General features: G+C 50.3%; 7 protein-coding genes across 7 annotated transcripts; 3 read left to right on the top strand and 4 right to left on the bottom strand.

Moving 5' to 3' along the window:
* Nucleotides 1-469: 469 nt before the first annotated feature.
* BP01DRAFT_223025 (MFS general substrate transporter) lies at nucleotides 470-2,710 on the bottom strand. The gene is made up of 5 exons (XM_025571157.1): nucleotides 2,182-2,710; nucleotides 1,864-2,104; nucleotides 1,743-1,811; nucleotides 1,230-1,676; nucleotides 470-1,168 (listed from the first exon to the last, which is right to left on the bottom strand). Exons 1-5 carry the CDS (start codon nucleotides 2,446-2,448, stop codon nucleotides 618-620), a joined length of 1,575 nt encoding a protein of 524 aa, XP_025426281.1. The 5' UTR covers nucleotides 2,449-2,710; the 3' UTR covers nucleotides 470-617.
* Nucleotides 2,711-5,582: 2,872 nt separating this feature from the next.
* On the top strand, nucleotides 5,583-6,128 carry BP01DRAFT_369995 (uncharacterized protein; the record flags this gene model as incomplete). Its single annotated transcript, XM_025576577.1, has 2 exons — nucleotides 5,583-6,056; nucleotides 6,123-6,128. The coding sequence occupies 2 exons, from the start codon at nucleotides 5,583-5,585 to the stop codon at nucleotides 6,126-6,128; spliced, it is 480 nt and encodes a 159-aa protein (XP_025426280.1).
* BP01DRAFT_361366 (succinate--CoA ligase (GDP-forming) subunit alpha) lies at nucleotides 6,093-7,949 on the bottom strand. Its single transcript, XM_025576132.1, has 7 exons — nucleotides 7,646-7,949; nucleotides 7,541-7,569; nucleotides 7,331-7,457; nucleotides 7,210-7,272; nucleotides 7,131-7,156; nucleotides 6,974-7,056; nucleotides 6,093-6,895 (listed from the first exon to the last, which is right to left on the bottom strand). The coding sequence occupies exons 1-7, from the start codon at nucleotides 7,813-7,815 to the stop codon at nucleotides 6,395-6,397; spliced, it is 999 nt and encodes a 332-aa protein (XP_025426279.1). The 5' UTR covers nucleotides 7,816-7,949; the 3' UTR covers nucleotides 6,093-6,394.
* A 161-nt stretch (nucleotides 7,950-8,110) lies between these two features.
* On the top strand, nucleotides 8,111-10,478 carry BP01DRAFT_395969 (Elongator subunit ELP3). Its single transcript, XM_025578441.1, has 2 exons — nucleotides 8,111-8,609; nucleotides 8,665-10,478. The coding sequence occupies exons 1-2, from the start codon at nucleotides 8,309-8,311 to the stop codon at nucleotides 10,092-10,094; spliced, it is 1,731 nt and encodes a 576-aa protein (XP_025426278.1). The 5' UTR covers nucleotides 8,111-8,308; the 3' UTR covers nucleotides 10,095-10,478.
* A 306-nt stretch (nucleotides 10,479-10,784) lies between these two features.
* On the bottom strand, nucleotides 10,785-11,761 carry BP01DRAFT_361364 (uncharacterized protein). The gene is made up of 4 exons (XM_025576131.1): nucleotides 11,533-11,761; nucleotides 11,409-11,466; nucleotides 11,232-11,324; nucleotides 10,785-11,138 (listed from the first exon to the last, which is right to left on the bottom strand). The coding sequence occupies exons 1-4, from the start codon at nucleotides 11,568-11,570 to the stop codon at nucleotides 11,061-11,063; spliced, it is 267 nt and encodes an 88-aa protein (XP_025426277.1). The 5' UTR covers nucleotides 11,571-11,761; the 3' UTR covers nucleotides 10,785-11,060.
* A 311-nt stretch (nucleotides 11,762-12,072) lies between these two features.
* Nucleotides 12,073-13,343, bottom strand: BP01DRAFT_419533 (1-(5-phosphoribosyl)-5- ((5-phosphoribosylamino)methylideneamino)imidazole-4-carboxamide isomerase HIS6). The gene is made up of 3 exons (XM_025579412.1): nucleotides 12,996-13,343; nucleotides 12,598-12,784; nucleotides 12,073-12,439 (listed from the first exon to the last, which is right to left on the bottom strand). The coding sequence occupies exons 1-3, from the start codon at nucleotides 13,293-13,295 to the stop codon at nucleotides 12,156-12,158; spliced, it is 771 nt and encodes a 256-aa protein (XP_025426276.1). The 5' UTR covers nucleotides 13,296-13,343; the 3' UTR covers nucleotides 12,073-12,155.
* A 206-nt stretch (nucleotides 13,344-13,549) lies between these two features.
* On the top strand, nucleotides 13,550-14,510 carry BP01DRAFT_308623 (uncharacterized protein; the record flags this gene model as incomplete). Its single annotated transcript, XM_025572351.1, has 2 exons — nucleotides 13,550-13,888; nucleotides 13,953-14,510. The coding sequence occupies 2 exons, from the start codon at nucleotides 13,550-13,552 to the stop codon at nucleotides 14,508-14,510; spliced, it is 897 nt and encodes a 298-aa protein (XP_025426275.1).
* Between the last annotated feature and the right edge of the window lie 1,077 nt (nucleotides 14,511-15,587).

The following is a 15,587-nucleotide window of genomic DNA, read 5'->3' as shown; positions in this document are numbered from 1 at the left end:
AGTCGAAGGAGGAATAAACAGAGAAATCCGTCTCTCAAGCAACGGGAGGAAAGCTGGATTGTTTGGGTCCCCGTCACGTGGTCTGCTGAGGCTTAGCTAAGGTGCATTCTTCGCGGCCGAACAAAACAACACCCTGCAGAATGCAATCAATTTTACCTTCAGTCCTTGCGTCCGATAGGGTTAGATGAGCGTCAGCCCCCCGTACCGTCTGATGGTTTTAGTCCATGCACATAATAGTATCGATTCTTTTCTGCAGGACAGGAGGTGAGGATGTACGGAGTACAAGTGATGGCTGTCCATGGTCCATCCGCACCCGATGACTAATCTCTGCCCAACCTTAACTATAGTAACTAACTAGTTACGCTGATGACCTCATTCAATCTAGTTAACTTACCTTCTGTACTGTATAGTCCATCTTGCGTCCCAAGAAATAAAATATCCGAATGTTCTTCAATTTTTATAAGCTATTCGCCAAGTTATACAACGCCGTCCAAGAAAATCCATCGAGGAGGCCATGTGCGCCCACGTGGTGTAATTATCAACACAAAATAAACCCCCCAAGCAACTCCAGAACTCCAACGAGCGCCTCTCAAGCCTCGTGCATTCGGCCAGTCTACTTACTGCTTTTGTGCCTTGAGCCTTTGCTCTCTGGCGCGACGCCAACCGGGGCCCCATCGATCTTCGATCCACAGTAATGGAGCCATCCCCATGGTAATGCCCGCAAGTAGAACAAATGTATAATCTGCCCCCAGCGCTTCCAAGATGGGTTGCACAGCCGCCACACCGGCAGCCCCGATCAAACATCGCATCAAGTTGTTCACAGCCGTTGCGCTGGCGCTAGCTCCGGGATACAGATCAATGACCAACGCGCTGTTGATGGTGAAGATACCCGTCGCACAGAAGGCGATGAAGTATTGCAGGATGATGGGAACGGCAATATGGGTGCGGAGAGACACACCATAGGTCGCTGTGGTCACGATGAAGATGCCAGTTATCCACCAGGTATTCCGCATCCGTGCAACCTCAATCGGAAAGTCCGAGTGGGATTTGAGATTGACTCGAGTGCCTACTGGATATCCATGCTTCTCACAATATTCGCGCTCCGTCAAGCGGTGATTATAGTCCATAAGATACCCCACCAGGTAAGACCCCGACATACATCCAAAGCCTAATCATTGGGTATCAGCAACACCGTATGCCTGGACGTGTCTGCTGAGAACTCGACGTACCGTTGCCCAAGAATGTCATTCCTATCTCGAGTGATGACAAGTCATAGACCTCGCCGAAGAGATCTGTGGTGCTCGATGTCACCATGCTCCAGACAGTATACACTATACTTCCGAAAAAGAGGGTGATGAAGACATCCCTTTCGACCAAGAACTTCAACGGAGCACAAACGGTCCGCCAGGTCACCTTCGCCTTTTGGGATTCTGGTTCTGCACCCTCAATAACACCGGGTTGGCTTGTAAAATGATAAATGAAAGGCTTGTGAAGGCCACGCAGCATCACAGTACCATTGCCAGCGATGGGGCGCAGCGTTTCTGGGAGCAGAACCAGGAGTGAGACTAGACTCAAGCCCCCAAGAATGGTCAAGAACCAAAAGATGGACCTATACCCTAGATACTGGGTCAGCAGGCCACCGAAGACCGGCCCAATTCCCTGTCCAAGCATACGGACTATGACACGCGTCAGTCAACATGCCACCGCAGTACATTTGTGTCTGCAAAAGGGGACTCCCTTACCTCCACCGAAAATGCCAACCAAGCTACCCCGTTCTGCCGAAGTGGTGATGTCACCAATGACTCCAGCCCCTGCATAAGTGTTAGGATTATGGCAGCCTTGAAGCCCAAATCTGAATCGTACCAATTGAGATGGTGGCTGCACTACCAGCAGCCTGCAGTGCGCGGAACACCATGAGCTCGCCATAATTCTTGGACTCCGCGAGTGCGATGTTCGCTACCAAGTAGACAACAAAGGTGCCAATGAAAACAGGGCGTCGCCCTGTAGCATCTGAAAGCGAGCCCCAGAAGGTCGGCGCGAGGCCTTGGACAATCATGTATATTGTGATGGTGAGAGTCGCTTGCGTCATGCTGACATTGAGTGACTGTTTCATATCCAGTCAATGTGTCTGGCACTTTGAAAGCTTCGAGCCCTGTGTGGAATATGCTTTGTATGACTTACCCGCGACACGTCTTCCAAGGCCGGGAAGTAGATATTGGAAGACAGTGGAGAGAAGATAGCTGCCATGGATACAATGCATACCATCTGCAACTTGCGAGATCGAGTGAAGATATGATGGGGCGGAGACTCCAATGCTTGAACCTCAATGGTGGATGGGTCCTGTGAGATTGAACCCTTTTCCGAATCTTGATTCATTGAGGAAGCCATCGAGGCAAGTTGGGGCTCTGGGGTCTTTGCAGTTTCATCCCTGAAAGTGAACATGTTCATGACTTGGTTGCAGGTCTAGACCTGAAGCAACTTGATAAACGCGAATATCCAGTCCAAACTGGGTGAGCAAGAAGATTGTTTCTTCAAGCGGACAATGTGCGAGGCCAGTGCACTATATGCCCGGGAGGTTTTCAACTCATCAATGCCACGGAAAAGACACGCTCGGACTCCGACAAGAGAAAGCAATCGACATCTCCACTGCGGAGCGGGCCTGGTAGATGAGGTCAATCCGAGGACCTTCCTAGACGGGATATGAAAGTCAAGTGGGTAACAAATAGAAGCCTTATCGTATGCACGAGGGCCCTAGTTAGAGGGACCCTCTGTCTCCGGCCAGTCTCCCTTGGCACCCAGCAGCCTCGGTCACATTGGGGCAGCTCGATGGTAATGGGAGATAGGAGGTGGGAGCATCAAGGGTTTGAGAGGGACGGGGTCGATGTGACGCCAAGTGGTCAGGAGTATGAGCTTTGCAGGCCATTGAGGGTTGCCGAGACCCTCAATTAGCGTCCGAAGCATGGAGCTGACGAATGCAATCCACCTGCAACATTGGATTGGTGTGTTTCAGTAACCCGGCGCATCTGTCATGCATCGCAGGAGCTAGAAAGATCGAAGCAAGTATTCAGAAGTTTGAACAGGCTATTGAGAGACGGCGGTATCAAAGCCGGCGGGTCATTGTGGCGAAGGACGATCACATTCGGCGAAACTGTCGAGCGACGGACTCGGAGTCTTACACGTGTGTGCTCATAATACAGGATTCACTTCGAGGCGTGATTGTCCTTGGCAAGGTCATGGGCGGTTCAGCATTTCTCTGCCGATAGAGGACTTCAAATCAGCAATGCGTAGGTATAAGCGTCTGGTTATGATCTAAGGTGTTCTGTCATGCTGGCCTTGTTCTTCGTGAACTGGAAAGGATGGGCATAGGTTGAGAAGTTGTAGAATAGACCGATATGACCATGAATTGGCAATCTTCTGATTCTGAGGATCTGCATGGATCTCGGGGATCTACATCGGCACCATTCGCACCCAGTGTAGAGGGCGGGCGAGGGACGCAAGAGTCCAGCCAACCCGAAAACCGGTGCCCAGTGCCTCCGAGATGCTGCCTTAACCTTGACATGATGGCCGGCCCCGCAGACCCGTTGCTAAGATGTTGGAAGATCTACTTTCCATGGGGCTTTGCCCGCCGTAGTCTGGAATTCAGCTCTGGTGGATTTTCAGCGGCAATCACGGCCTGGATGGAGCCCAACGCCTAGTTTTGACCTTAAGCTTAATTATGTGACCCTGAATAGGGGGCAGTAGAGACAAATGACTGATGGAAGCGGTTTGATGATATCTGACAGTCAGGGCTGGTCAACGATAGAGATCTACAGGATAGTAGTGGATGGACAGGGCCAAGTGCGGCGTATGCAATAATAGCCCGTGATGACGAGGACATTTGGTACATCCATGGATGTAGCAAATGATGTATTGCAAGGAGCTTGACAGCAGAGCAGGATAGGGAGACAGATCACAAATAGTGCATTGCTCGATTGGGACAATTGCGGAGCAATGTGATGATGTTGACGCTCCTGGGCTTGCCCCAAGAAGGCAAATCGTCTCGGTCGCCATCAGTAGGCCTAAAACCGGTATCACATCGACGAGGGAAGTGATGTGAACTAAATATAGTAAGCTAGCCGAGGGGTTAAGGGGAGAGACAGGAAGAACGAGCGACAAGAGAGGGATAAATTATGACGGTTAGTTAGTAGAGAATCAAGGAGTTGTCGAGCTCTGACCCGGGGAGGGGGGACCTCCTATCCACTGGATCAGACTTGGCGAACAAGTAGATCCGGAGGAGCCAGAACAGGGGAGGAAGAAGCAGAAGCAGAAGCAGGAGGTTGAAGAAGATCAGGGCGAGGAAAGATTGATAGACGGTGTGATCCTCCAGACTAATTGGATGGTGCAATGACTAGTTCGACCGATTAACGAGGTTAACTTTAGAGAAGTGGAGAGTCAGAAAAATCAAAAGGGATCGACACCGTCCGCGCCAAGCCCCCGGCTGGCTTGCGGTGGCTGAGAAGGAAGGACGGAGGAGTACCTTAACGGAGTAGTTAGTGTCTTTCAACCTTCAAATCATCATTACTTACTCCGTTGATTTGAATTGGGCCTGGGCAAGATCATGCGCGGTATGTATTAGACTGGCAATGTAGGACGATAGACGGAGTAGCTTGCTCGAAATAACCATATTAATGGTAGCTTCCATGCCGTGGATAGCTCCGTACTGCCCAGAGTATATTCCAACTCACACATCACGCACCGTCTTTCCTTGGACTACATCGCATTGGCATTGACTAATTAGCGCTACGGGTCTTATCACGACCACATCATAAGTGACTCTTGGCTACAATCGCATCTATCTTCACGAGCACAATCAGACTATAGCATCTAGGTCCCAAGATTGAGCTCTGCAAGCCAAGAGAATCCGTGTCCCAACATACTATTATTGAACGGAAGCGGTGGTGTTCGCTTGAATGACTACGACCTTTTTTATTCAAGGTTGCCGCTGCCATGATCGCTCGTTAAGTGACGACTGATTGCCATACCGAATGTGATCCAACCGGTCTTTTTGTCAACGTCTTCTTGCTTCAAGTCAATCACCGGTGGATTGCCCTTACTCCCCTGAGTCAGTGACGAATTGCCGAAGAGCACGGCAAGGGCTTTATAAGTTATCGCCTTCTGCAAATGAAACCAATCGATGGGACTCCAAATGCTCAGTCGACCAACGACAAGTTGCAAGCTCTGCTTCTGGCAGCCCCATCACACTGGTGAGACTTGGCTGCAGCTGCACGGCAGACCTTCGAAACGAGAGGGGCAAATGCAATCAATCTAGTCTCAGTCTCCCCTCCCTCCCTCCCTCTTCCCTCCCTTGGCCCCATTCATCATTTTTTCGTAGTATCACAATCGATGACCAGGGTCCAAGGCTCCACCACCTCCACCACCTCCACCCGTGCTTCCATTGTGATCCAACGTCATCATAGGGACCCTGGTAAACAAGGTCAATCTCTTCTTCTTCGGGCAGAGAGCTGTGAAGTACGTATGCATCAAAGGATCAATCGAGGTCAAGAAGCAAGTGAGTCCCGAGTCGCGAGCGACACCCTCATACGATGTCAAGGCCGGGCGGTCCAAAAACCGGTGGACTGTGGGGACAGCGACAACCTGCCTTTGAACCGCAGAAATCATCTCACTCGGCCAATGCGCAACACGAGCACGGCTCCTGTCGAGGTAGGCTGAAGCCTGCCGATGGCGTCTACTCGTCTGTACTTCGTGTTTGGACTCAGCTCCGGAGTAAGCGCAGGAAGCCGAACATCCAGCTCTCGGGAATCCACCGTGACAAGACAAGCCCAAGTCGGGTTCTTGGAGGCAGTCTTGACATTGCGATTCGAGCACTTGGGAATGACATGGATTTTTGGTCTAGTTGTGCGTGTTCAAAAAAGTTGAAGTTGACCACCTTTGTGAGCCACATCTACGCCCGTGAATTGGAAGGCCGTGAACATTCAACGTTCCCACAACACGGCAAGGACCGGGTCAGAAAACCGCTGTCCGGCCTGGCCGATGCTTGCTTGCTTGGCGGAGATAGAGTAAGTTACTCCATCGTAGTGGGAAGCACGAGGGGCTGCGAGTAATTAATCAAATTTACACACCAGACCTAATTATTGCCTTGCATCTTCTAAACAAAGGAAATATATCGACGAGGGGGATAAGAGATCAAGATAGAAAATACACAACAGCCACCACGGCTCGGCCAAATAAGGAGGAAAAAAGGTCGTCTGAGTGATAAACGGAAAGGTTGAGCGGAAGCACGACATCATCCATATGTCTGCCTGATTGATACAGAAAAAAAATCGCTCTTATCATCCAGAGACAGCAGTAGGGTTATGTCATATTGCCGCTTGATGCAGAGGGAGGATCACTCAATCTAGACCAGGTCCCTCTTGACAAATTCGGCCAATAAGGCCTTGCCAAGAGCAGCGGGACTTCTCTCGACAATGACACCAGCCTTCTCCAAGGCAGAGATCTTCGAGTCAGCGCCACCCTTACCGCCGCTGACAATGGCACCGGCGTGACCCATGCGGCGGCCCGGGGGAGCACTGATACCGGCAATAAAGCCAACAGCAGGCTTGTTGTACTTGTTGTTCGCCTTGAGGAACTCGGCGGCGTCCTCCTCGGCGCTACCACCAATCTCACCAATCATGATGATACCATCAGTCTCGGGGTCCTCGAGGAAGATCTTCAAGCAGTCGATGAAGTTGGTGCCGGAGAAGGGGTCACCACCGATACCAACGACCAAAGACTGACCCAAACCAGCCTGGGTGGTCTGGTTGACGGCCTCGTAGGTCAGGGTACCGGAACGGGAAACAATACCGACACGGCCACGCTTGTGGATGAATCCAGGCATAATGCCAATCTTGCATTGGCCCTAGCACATCGAATGACACCAGATGTTATTACCAGGAATCTGCCGAGCGCAGGGATCTTTAGTGGTTTGGGCACTTACGGGAGCGATGATACCAGGGCAGTTAGGACCCACCAGACGGGTCTTGTTCTGCGTCTTCAGGATGTCCGTGATACGAACCATGTCTAGACACCGCCCCTTTATCAGTTATCCGTCCGGAACAGGAATCCTTGTCTCAGGCGATTTCCAAGAAACATACCGTGCTGGGGAATACCCTCGGTGATACTGTGCAATGATCAGCGCCATCCCACTTGCCTGACGATCAACAAGATACATACCAGACAGCCAGAGGGATTTCGGCCTCGATGGCCTCCTCGATACCCTTAGCAGCCAATGGAGGACTAGGAGCTAATATCAGCACCAAGCATGTGAACCCACATTTCATCACCGGATCCTTACGGAACGAAAAGTGCAGTAGCGGTAGCACCAGTCTCCTTCACAGCCTCGCTCACGTTGGCGAAAACGGGTCTGTCGAGGTGCAGGGATCCGGCCTTCTTGGGGTTGGTTCCACCAACGACCTTGGTACCTAGCAGATGTAAGTTTCTCGTATATGGGTGCTAGAGAGCTCTAATCCGCTTGGCGCCTGCAAAGATGAGGAGGGAGCTGTACCGTAGGCGATAGCTTGCTCGGCGTGGAAACTGCATGCGGACGGGAAAAACGCAACGTCAGCGATATATGCTTGATAATCTTTTCACTATAGGCAGAGATACATACGTTCCCTGCTTTCCAGTGAACCCCTGGAAGATCACCTTGGTCTCCGAGTTAATGCGAAGGTTGTTCACAGTTTCAGAGTAGATCGGGCTAGCCGAAGCTGCGTATCCCCGGCGCTGCGTGGCAGCAGCATTGCGAAGAGCAGAAGCGGTGTTACGGCGGAAGGCCTGCATTTTGGCTTTTGGGGGGGGGAGGAAATGAGAGGAGAGGAGGGGAGCGCGAGAGAGAACAAAGAGAAGCACCTAACGAGTTTAAGGAAAAGAAAGGGGAGGTAAGAAGGGGGAAAGAATACAGAGAGTATCAAGCAGAAGACAGGAAGAGGCCGTCAGAAACGCGATGATTTGGGAACTTTCGGGACAAAGCTTTAAGCGGGATCCGAATTGTCACGGGCGGTCAGTTGCCTCTTTTCCCTCCCCAAAACTTCCCTCGGATCACTCCCGCTTTTTTTCTTCAGCTACAATTGCTTGCCGCGTGCCATTCCCGGGGGTCACCAGGTCGTCGTCCTATTACTATTAGTCTATTGTCTACCAACTCTCATTCTACCCCCACGCGCATATCAGTGCTCGGTCGCATCTAATTTCGAGAAAAGAGAATATAGTATTACCCCATCCCTCTGGAAATTCCCACTTGGCGACCCGTCGCCCGCATCTCTCCCCCCAAACAACAATGGCGACCCTCACCATGACGATGCCGCCACCTGCGAAGTCGAAGAAAAATGCCAAACTGCCCTCGGAAAATGAACGGTTTATGCGAGCTTGTTCCGATATTGCGAATGCCCTCATCCAGGACCATGAATCACAGAAGGATCCCACCAAGCCGCGGAAAGATATCAACCTCAACAAGCTGCGGGGTCAAATCGCCAAAAAGCATGCTTTATCCACTCAACCCCCACTGACGGCCATCATCGCTGCGGTTCCCGAGCACTACAAGAAGTATATTCTGCCCAAGTTGATCGCAAAACCTATTAGTATGGTTCCCTATGCCTTTGGAAATCGCCTGCATCGACTAACCATGATTGATAGGAACTTCTTCCGGTATCGCTGTCGTCGCGGTCATGAGCAAACCTCACCGCTGTCCCCATATCGCGTACACGGGAAATATCTGTGTCTACTGCCCTGGTGGTCCTGATTCCGACTTCGAGTATTCTACGCAGTCCTATACTGGCTACGAGCCCACCTCCATGCGTGCAATTCGTGCCCGTTATGATCCCTTCGAACAGGCTCGAGGCCGCGTGGATCAGATTAAGTCTCTCGGTCACAGCGTTGATAAGGTAGAATATATCATCATGGGCGGTACATTCATGTCGCTTCCGGAGGACTACCGAGAAACTTTTGTTGCTCAACTCCACAATGCCCTTAGTGGCTACCAAACCGACAACGTCGACGAAGCGGTGCAGGCTGGCGAGATGAGTAACATTAAATGCGTTGGTATCACCATCGAGACCCGTCCAGATTACTGTTTGGACACCCATCTGAGCAGCATGCTCCGGTATGGATGCACGCGATTGGAGATTGGAGTCCAGAGTTTGTACGAAGATGTTGCTCGAGACACGAACAGAGGCCACACTGTCGCCGCAGTGGCGGAAACTTTCAAGCTCGCGAAAGATGCCGGCTTCAAGGTGGTCAGTCATATGATGCCCGACCTTCCCAACGTGGGCATGGAGCGCGATCTCTTCCAGTTCCAGGAATACTTTGAAAATCCCGCCTTCCGAACAGACGGTCTGAAGCTTTATCCCACCCTCGTCATCCGTGGAACTGGTCTTTACGAGCTATGGAGAACTGGTCGGTACAAGAACTATACCCCGAACGCGCTGATCGACCTCGTTGCCCGCATTCTCGCTCTGGTCCCTCCGTGGACCCGTATCTACCGTGTCCAGCGAGATATCCCCATGCCGCTCGTCACCTCCGGTGTCGAGAACGGCAACCTGCGGGAGCTCGCTTTGGCCCGCATGAAGGATTTTGGAACAACCTGTCGCGATGTTCGGACCCGAGAGGTGGGCATCAATGAAGTCAAGAACAAGATTCGACCTTCGCAAGTGGAGCTGGTTCGTCGCGATTATTACGCCAACGGAGGCTGGGAGACCTTCCTGGCCTACGAGGACCCCAAGCAAGACATTCTGATTGGTCTCCTACGTCTCCGTAAGTGTAGCGCTACGCACACCTTCCGGCCCGAGTTTACTGGTCAACAGACCAGTATTGTCCGGGAACTGCACGTCTACGGCTCCGCCGTGCCCCTCCACGGCCGTGATCCGCGCAAGTTCCAGCACCGCGGATTCGGCACCTTGCTCATGGAAGAGGCTGAGCGAATTGCCCGCGAGGAGCACGGCAGTCAGAAGATCAGCGTCATTTCCGGAGTAGGCGTCCGCAGCTATTACGCCCGTCTCGGCTACTCTCTGGATGGGCCGTATATGTCCAAGATGCTGGACCCTACTGAAGACGAAGATTTGTTTTGAGATATAAAGGAGTCAGTACCCGGGTGGTAACTCTGATTAATTTGTAATCTCATAATGCGTTTCGATTCAAGAAGACTCCGCTTTTTTTTTTGTGGTATTTGTCAAAAAGTGCTTATTATATCTCGACCATGGATGGGTTGATGTGCGCATAGGGGCGTTTCATGGAGTGTCGGTTTAAACAAAAGCACTTTGCGGCGGCTATGCACTTTTTTCCTTTTCTACGGAGTACATATATTCTCTTCCTTTTGTCCGATTATCACAGCGACGGGAATGGCCGGCTTACTTGCTTACGAAGATGGCAATGACTTATAGAATGTGCTGTATATAATAAGCCGAGAATAGGTGGTTTTGAGATCTATTTCTATACGAATTATGATGATTGTGCGGTGTTCGGGAACGGAATCCAAATATAAATGTTCATTGTGTGGGCGTATAGGGCGCGGAAGAGATACATGAGTAAGGGCATAAATGGCAAACACCAAAGCAGAAAACGAAGGCGCTCTTTTGGAGGACTAGCATAATATATACAAACACGGCATACATCATCTTCATTGGTCTATTAAGAATGAAGAACGAACAATTTCAATCACCAAAGAGTGAGGAGGATCGGATACATGCTCGGGAGGGCAAGCGGACGGAGGATCTGATTGCTTCATTGTCGGGCAAAAAAAAAAAAAACATTTTCTATCCCTGTAATGCAAGATAGGTGGCTGTCTGCATATATAACATGACAGGGATTAAAGTGTACACAGCGCGCAACTGTTTGAAGAGGGGGTCGAAAGATGCAGCCGCCAGCGCCTTAATCATAAGACCATTAATCCTCGAGCTCCGGAGCAAAACGGTGAAGACCCGCACACGATCGGATGGCGTTCGTTCCAGAATATAAAAGCCTAAACCGGTCGCGAGGTGGGATAGGCTGTGGTGCACGCAAGGCAAGCAGGAGTTTGGAAAGGAGTGAGTCCTGATTTAGCTCAAGGATATAGCACCGCCCCTGCGGCTTCTCGTGTGCAGATAGGCCTGGAAAGCGCAAAAAACAAAGAATGCCTGTGCAGAGAGAAAAATGATACCGAATGTTAGCATGTGCCATGGCAGGGTTTCATTTCCCCGGTAGTCGGAACTGGTGGAAGGTGGACGTACGAGGTATACAAGGACAGCGGTGTAGATGGAGGCGGCGACGGCGGCGCCATTCTCCGGTTCTTCTTCGCCGCCAGTGAAGCTGTGGTGTTCCCGCTGTTTTTCAAAGCCGTCTGGTTAGCGGTTTGTTCAGGATGGATCGTGGGAGCGAGAGTCTCGTGGGATGTGAAGATGTCATACTTGGAATAGTGACCCGAGGACTGAGAGAATGATGATTGCGAAGAGAGAAATGACCACACTAAGGAGAAATATGTTAGTCTATAGGATAAATCTACTGTGATAATTGCTAGGAATCTGTCTTTACCAGGACCATGCGTTCAGGAGAGACACAACAGGCTTCATCTTGTGGGTTGAGGGTGGAATGGGCGATAACCGTAGGCTGACGATACGAATGAGGTTGAGCAGGCGGGTTCGGCTGTATGAGAGCTGGGCACTGTAGGTATTCTGTATTGTATATGAGTTGATCTTGAAAGATAAATAAGACGTGTACAGATAAGGAGAGTGGATTGACTGCGGTGCAGACTGAGGTTCCGTAGAAGCTCTGATGTCGAGGATCTCAAGCGGTGCGGGTGAAGGAGCTCGGCACTAAGCCGCATTCGGCGTTAATGGTCTCCTGCAAATCGTTAGTAGCCGCGTCATTCCAGAGAACAAATATACGGAGTATAGGTCGATTTACCTTGTTTTTTGTTTCTTCTTCCATTATAATCATTAAAGGAGAATTAATACGATGGGAGAATTCAGTGAGTATATGGACTATAATCTCCGCATACTCTATGTATAGTACCGTGTCAGGGTGAACAGGATTTCGATTGTGGTATCAACTTTTGTGAACTTATACCTCCACAGTCGAGCTGCCTTGTCTAGAAACGTATCCCCAATGACTCGATCTGACTAGAAAATGACATGCCTCCTTTTAGTAAATTGTATTTAATGTGACCCGTTCCACTCTATACACTCAGCAAAAGTTACCCCGCAACCCCCAAAAATATCCAAAGCACTACCAATAGTCAAATCAACTTTCCCTTGACTGCTGGCATGAACCATTTCCAGATCCTGCAAGCTTCGAGCGCCACCAGCATAGGTCACGGGAATTGTGCACCACTGGGCTAACCTGGCAATGAGATCTTCGTCAACACCCTGCTGCAGCCCCTCTACATCTGCGGCATGAATAAGGAATTCAGAGCAGTAAGGCTCTAGCATCGAGATTGACTCTGTTTCAGTTAGCTTCGAAGCTTGACCCCAGACAGAGACAACCGAGCGTCCGAGATTGCGATCACGAACCATGCTCAGTACCTGCTCAGCTGTTGCCATTCACAACAAGAGCAAGCAAGGAAGAGCAGCTTGACGTGATCAAAGGGAGAAGACTTGCCTTGATTGATTTCCATCTCGGTAATGGTCTGCCAGCGATTCATAGCTACGAACCATGTGTTGTCCTTTCTACGGCAACTCAAATCCAAGACCAGCTTTGACCGATCGCCCCCAAGCGCAGAGAGAACGGACTCAAGTCGTTCTTTGGAGAACTTTCCCTCTGGGAAGAGGAACGAGGTGATGATCACCTGCGAGTGCAGGTTAGTCATGAAAAGGTCAAGACACAGCAAATTGCCAGCGCAGATGTTTGAAGGAATTCTAAAGAGATCAGGGAATAACCGTGAAAGGGACATGTGATTTATAGTGTTCCATAGTGTCATGAGCGATGCAGAACCAAAGGGCACAGCACTGCAAATTGGTTCCACTTTGTTAGGCGGAAACTGCAAGTATAGAGCTCACCTTCTCGGCACCCTGATCAATCCAGTATTGAGCATTCTTATCCGTGATTCCTCCCGCCACTTGTAGTCCATTCGGCCAAGTTCGAAGTGCCTCATGCGCTGCTTCATCATTGCCTGGGCCCAGCATCACGACGTGCCCCCCACGCAAATCGTGCTTTCGATATAATTCAGCATAGTGACTGGCAGGCAGCTTGGAGACATAATTTGTCTTCAGATCGGCGGCCACATCACTAAGAGTCCCCCCCACAATTTGCTTGACTTGACCCGAGTGAAGATCAATGCATGGACGGAATTTGGTCATTTTGTCTAGCTCAATGCTTGTTCAATGCTTGTTCAATGCCTTCTTGTGACGGCCGCTGCGGCTCATGTGGAAATCCGACGAGGGGTTGAGCCTATCTTATCACACGTGATCTAAGTTAAGTTACCGCGATAACAGATGACATAAGCAAGAACCCGGTTAGTCTCGTTTGTCAAATGGACTTTTTCTGATTCTACATCTTGATAAGGAGTCGAATCCTCACTGCGACCCCACGAGCAGAACAAGGGCTTATAGAGATGATTGGAAAAAGGAAGAGAGATACAGCTATTGTGCCGAGAGCTACAACTTTTGACGATGAAGAGACGCCGCAGACAAATACCGAGTCTTCTCATGATATTTTTCGCAAATTCTTTGAAGCCCAATTCCAGCCGCTGGATGTCCCTGGGGCGCAGATTACCCGCCGCGATGACGCCGAAGGGGAGAGCGACGAGGAGGCCTCGGAGCTTTCTGACACTGGGTCGAATTGGGACGGTTTGAGCGAAGGTGAAGATGGACCGGAGGTGGTTCAGATAGTCGAGCATTGCGATGCAAAATCTCTGGATTTGATGGACAAGAAAGCTCGCAAGGCATTTATGGTAGGAAACACTAGTAATCTTTTTCCATCCGTTATTGCTCTCAAGTATCCTAACGCTGATGCAGACTGCCAAACCGCCATCTTCCCTCGTCGACCGGACCCCAGCTAAATCGCCGAAGAGAGAGACCGAAAGTGACAAGGATGAAAATGAGATTGATGCGGATCATTTAAAAAATGATCTTGCTCTACAACGTCTTCTCAAAGAATCCCATCTTCTCGAGTCCGCGTCCGATCTTGCTCCGACGGGCAAGAATCGTCTCAAGGCTCTCGATTTGCGGATGCAGGAACTGGGGTCTAAAGAATCCCTATACAAGCAAAGGATGCCTTCTTCTCATAGGAGAGGCATCCAAGCTAAGGCTGAAATGAAGGAGAACAAGCGTCGGAAGGAAGCCAGGGAAAATGGAATTATCCTTGAGAAGCCGACACCCAAGGCGAATGCCAACAGCTCCAAAAGGCGAGAACGTGGTGTTGGAGGGCCTTCCATCGGAAAGTTCGCAGGCGGAACCTTGAACCTGAGCAAACATGACGTAGCCGCTATCCAGGGATCGGGACGGTCAAGCAGAGGCAGGGGCGGCAGCAGAGGCAGAGGCAGAGGCAGAGGCAGAGGCAGAGGACGTCGCTAGTCGCAATGTTGATCCATGACACCTGACAACTAAGGGTGACATGCATCGCGCCTGCGTTTCCTCGCCTCTTTTGCGCTCAAACCATGCCACTGTTGTTCATCGAGCCTTTAGCTCAGGGTGCATGTTTGCCTCGATAGTGATCTTGTGAAGAGAGGGGCTGTAGTTGCTGGTCATCATTCGAGTGGCCTCGAACTGTCAATCTGTTTCACCAGTTCGCCTTGACCCCTTTTCGCGAACACGAGCGCCCCCACCGACAGTGTGATAGGATGTTTCGAGTATCCCTGACTCGTGCCAAGTTGGGAGATAGACAGAGTTCTCACCACGACTCCTCTCGTATCGGATGCACTTGGATGGTGCGGAACTCCATCTTGCGTTGTTGAGTTCATGAAGTACTAGTATAGGACTTCCAACTTGATTGCGCAAACCTTATTCTGCCAACCCTTCAACCGGGGCTGCGAAGCACGTACCTTTAGCGTGGAATTGTTCCAAATGTGGTGAATTCTCCGAGTCGAGCTAACGTTTGAGAAGGGGAGACCCCCGAACCTGAGACAGATCGCTTCGTTTAGCATGTTTTGGGGTTTGGATATGCATGGAGTCTGGAGAAATAACAAGAATCAATTGTAGTGGTTGGCTACAGCTCGTTCCATAGCGCCATTTGAGATGCACTTGAGGCATGGCCATCCCTTGATCAATCCTGAGTTCCTTATCACCTATAAAAATAGAACCAGAGCGTGTGGAAATTTGGTGGTTAGCGGTTTGGTGCGGTTCAAAGCGACGCGTCCTGCTTGAAGAAGGCCAGACTAAGTAAATGACCTGAATTGCTTTGATTTCTACGGAGACTTGTATGATAGTTGAATGTATGGACTACTACCATGATAAGAAGGAAGTTCTCTTGAGCCTCTTGGATAAGTTAGTACCTCAGTTTTAACTTCCTTGTTTTTCTTTCCCCCTCTCTGCCTTCGATAGTTGGTTTATATCTTTCTTTCTTCTTTTTGTGCATTCGTTTTTCATGTTTGGTTCCACATTAGTCTTAGCTTGTAGCTCGACTGGGGCCTTTTGCCCCTATTTTCTTCGCCG

This window comes from Aspergillus saccharolyticus (genome assembly GCF_003184585.1).
Source record: "Aspergillus saccharolyticus JOP 1030-1 unplaced genomic scaffold BP01scaffold_73, whole genome shotgun sequence".
NCBI lineage: Eukaryota > Fungi > Ascomycota > Eurotiomycetes > Eurotiales > Aspergillaceae > Aspergillus > Aspergillus saccharolyticus.
Note: the sequence above shows the minus strand (reverse complement) of the source record. Positions and strands in the feature narration are given on the sequence as shown.

Coding starts and splice junctions, on each gene's coding strand:
- BP01DRAFT_395969 (XM_025578441.1), top strand. CDS start 8,309: ATGGCGACCCTCACCATGACGATGCCGCCACCTGCGAAGTCGAAGAAA. Junction 8,610..8,664: donor GTTGATCGCAAAACCTATTA/GTATGGTTCCCT, acceptor CATGATTGATAG/GAACTTCTTCCGGTATCGCT.
- BP01DRAFT_223025 (XM_025571157.1), bottom strand. CDS start 2,448: ATGAACATGTTCACTTTCAGGGATGAAACTGCAAAGACCCCAGAGCCC. Junction 2,105..2,181: donor CCTTGGAAGACGTGTCGCGG/GTAAGTCATACA, acceptor GATATGAAACAG/TCACTCAATGTCAGCATGAC. Junction 1,812..1,863: donor TGCAGCCACCATCTCAATTG/GTACGATTCAGA, acceptor ACACTTATGCAG/GGGCTGGAGTCATTGGTGAC.
- BP01DRAFT_361366 (XM_025576132.1), bottom strand. CDS start 7,815: ATGCAGGCCTTCCGCCGTAACACCGCTTCTGCTCTTCGCAATGCTGCT. Junction 7,273..7,330: donor GCTACTGCACTTTTCGTTCC/GTAAGGATCCGG, acceptor ATTAGCTCCTAG/TCCTCCATTGGCTGCTAAGG. Junction 6,896..6,973: donor GCCCTGGTATCATCGCTCCC/GTAAGTGCCCAA, acceptor TCGATGTGCTAG/GGCCAATGCAAGATTGGCAT.
- BP01DRAFT_361364 (XM_025576131.1), bottom strand. CDS start 11,570: ATGAAGCCTGTTGTGTCTCTCCTGAACGCATGGTCCTG. Junction 11,467..11,532: donor CTCCTGAACGCATGGTCCTG/GTAAAGACAGAT, acceptor ATTTCTCCTTAG/TGTGGTCATTTCTCTCTTCG. Junction 11,325..11,408: donor TCCTCGGGTCACTATTCCAA/GTATGACATCTT, acceptor TTTGAAAAACAG/CGGGAACACCACAGCTTCAC.
- BP01DRAFT_419533 (XM_025579412.1), bottom strand. CDS start 13,295: ATGACCAAATTCCGTCCATGCATTGATCTTCACTCGGGTCAAGTCAAG. Junction 12,785..12,995: donor TTGATCAGGGTGCCGAGAAG/GTGAGCTCTATA, acceptor CTGCACTCGCAG/GTGATCATCACCTCGTTCCT. Junction 12,440..12,597: donor CGAGATGGAAATCAATCAAG/GCAAGTCTTCTC, acceptor TAACTGAAACAG/AGTCAATCTCGATGCTAGAG.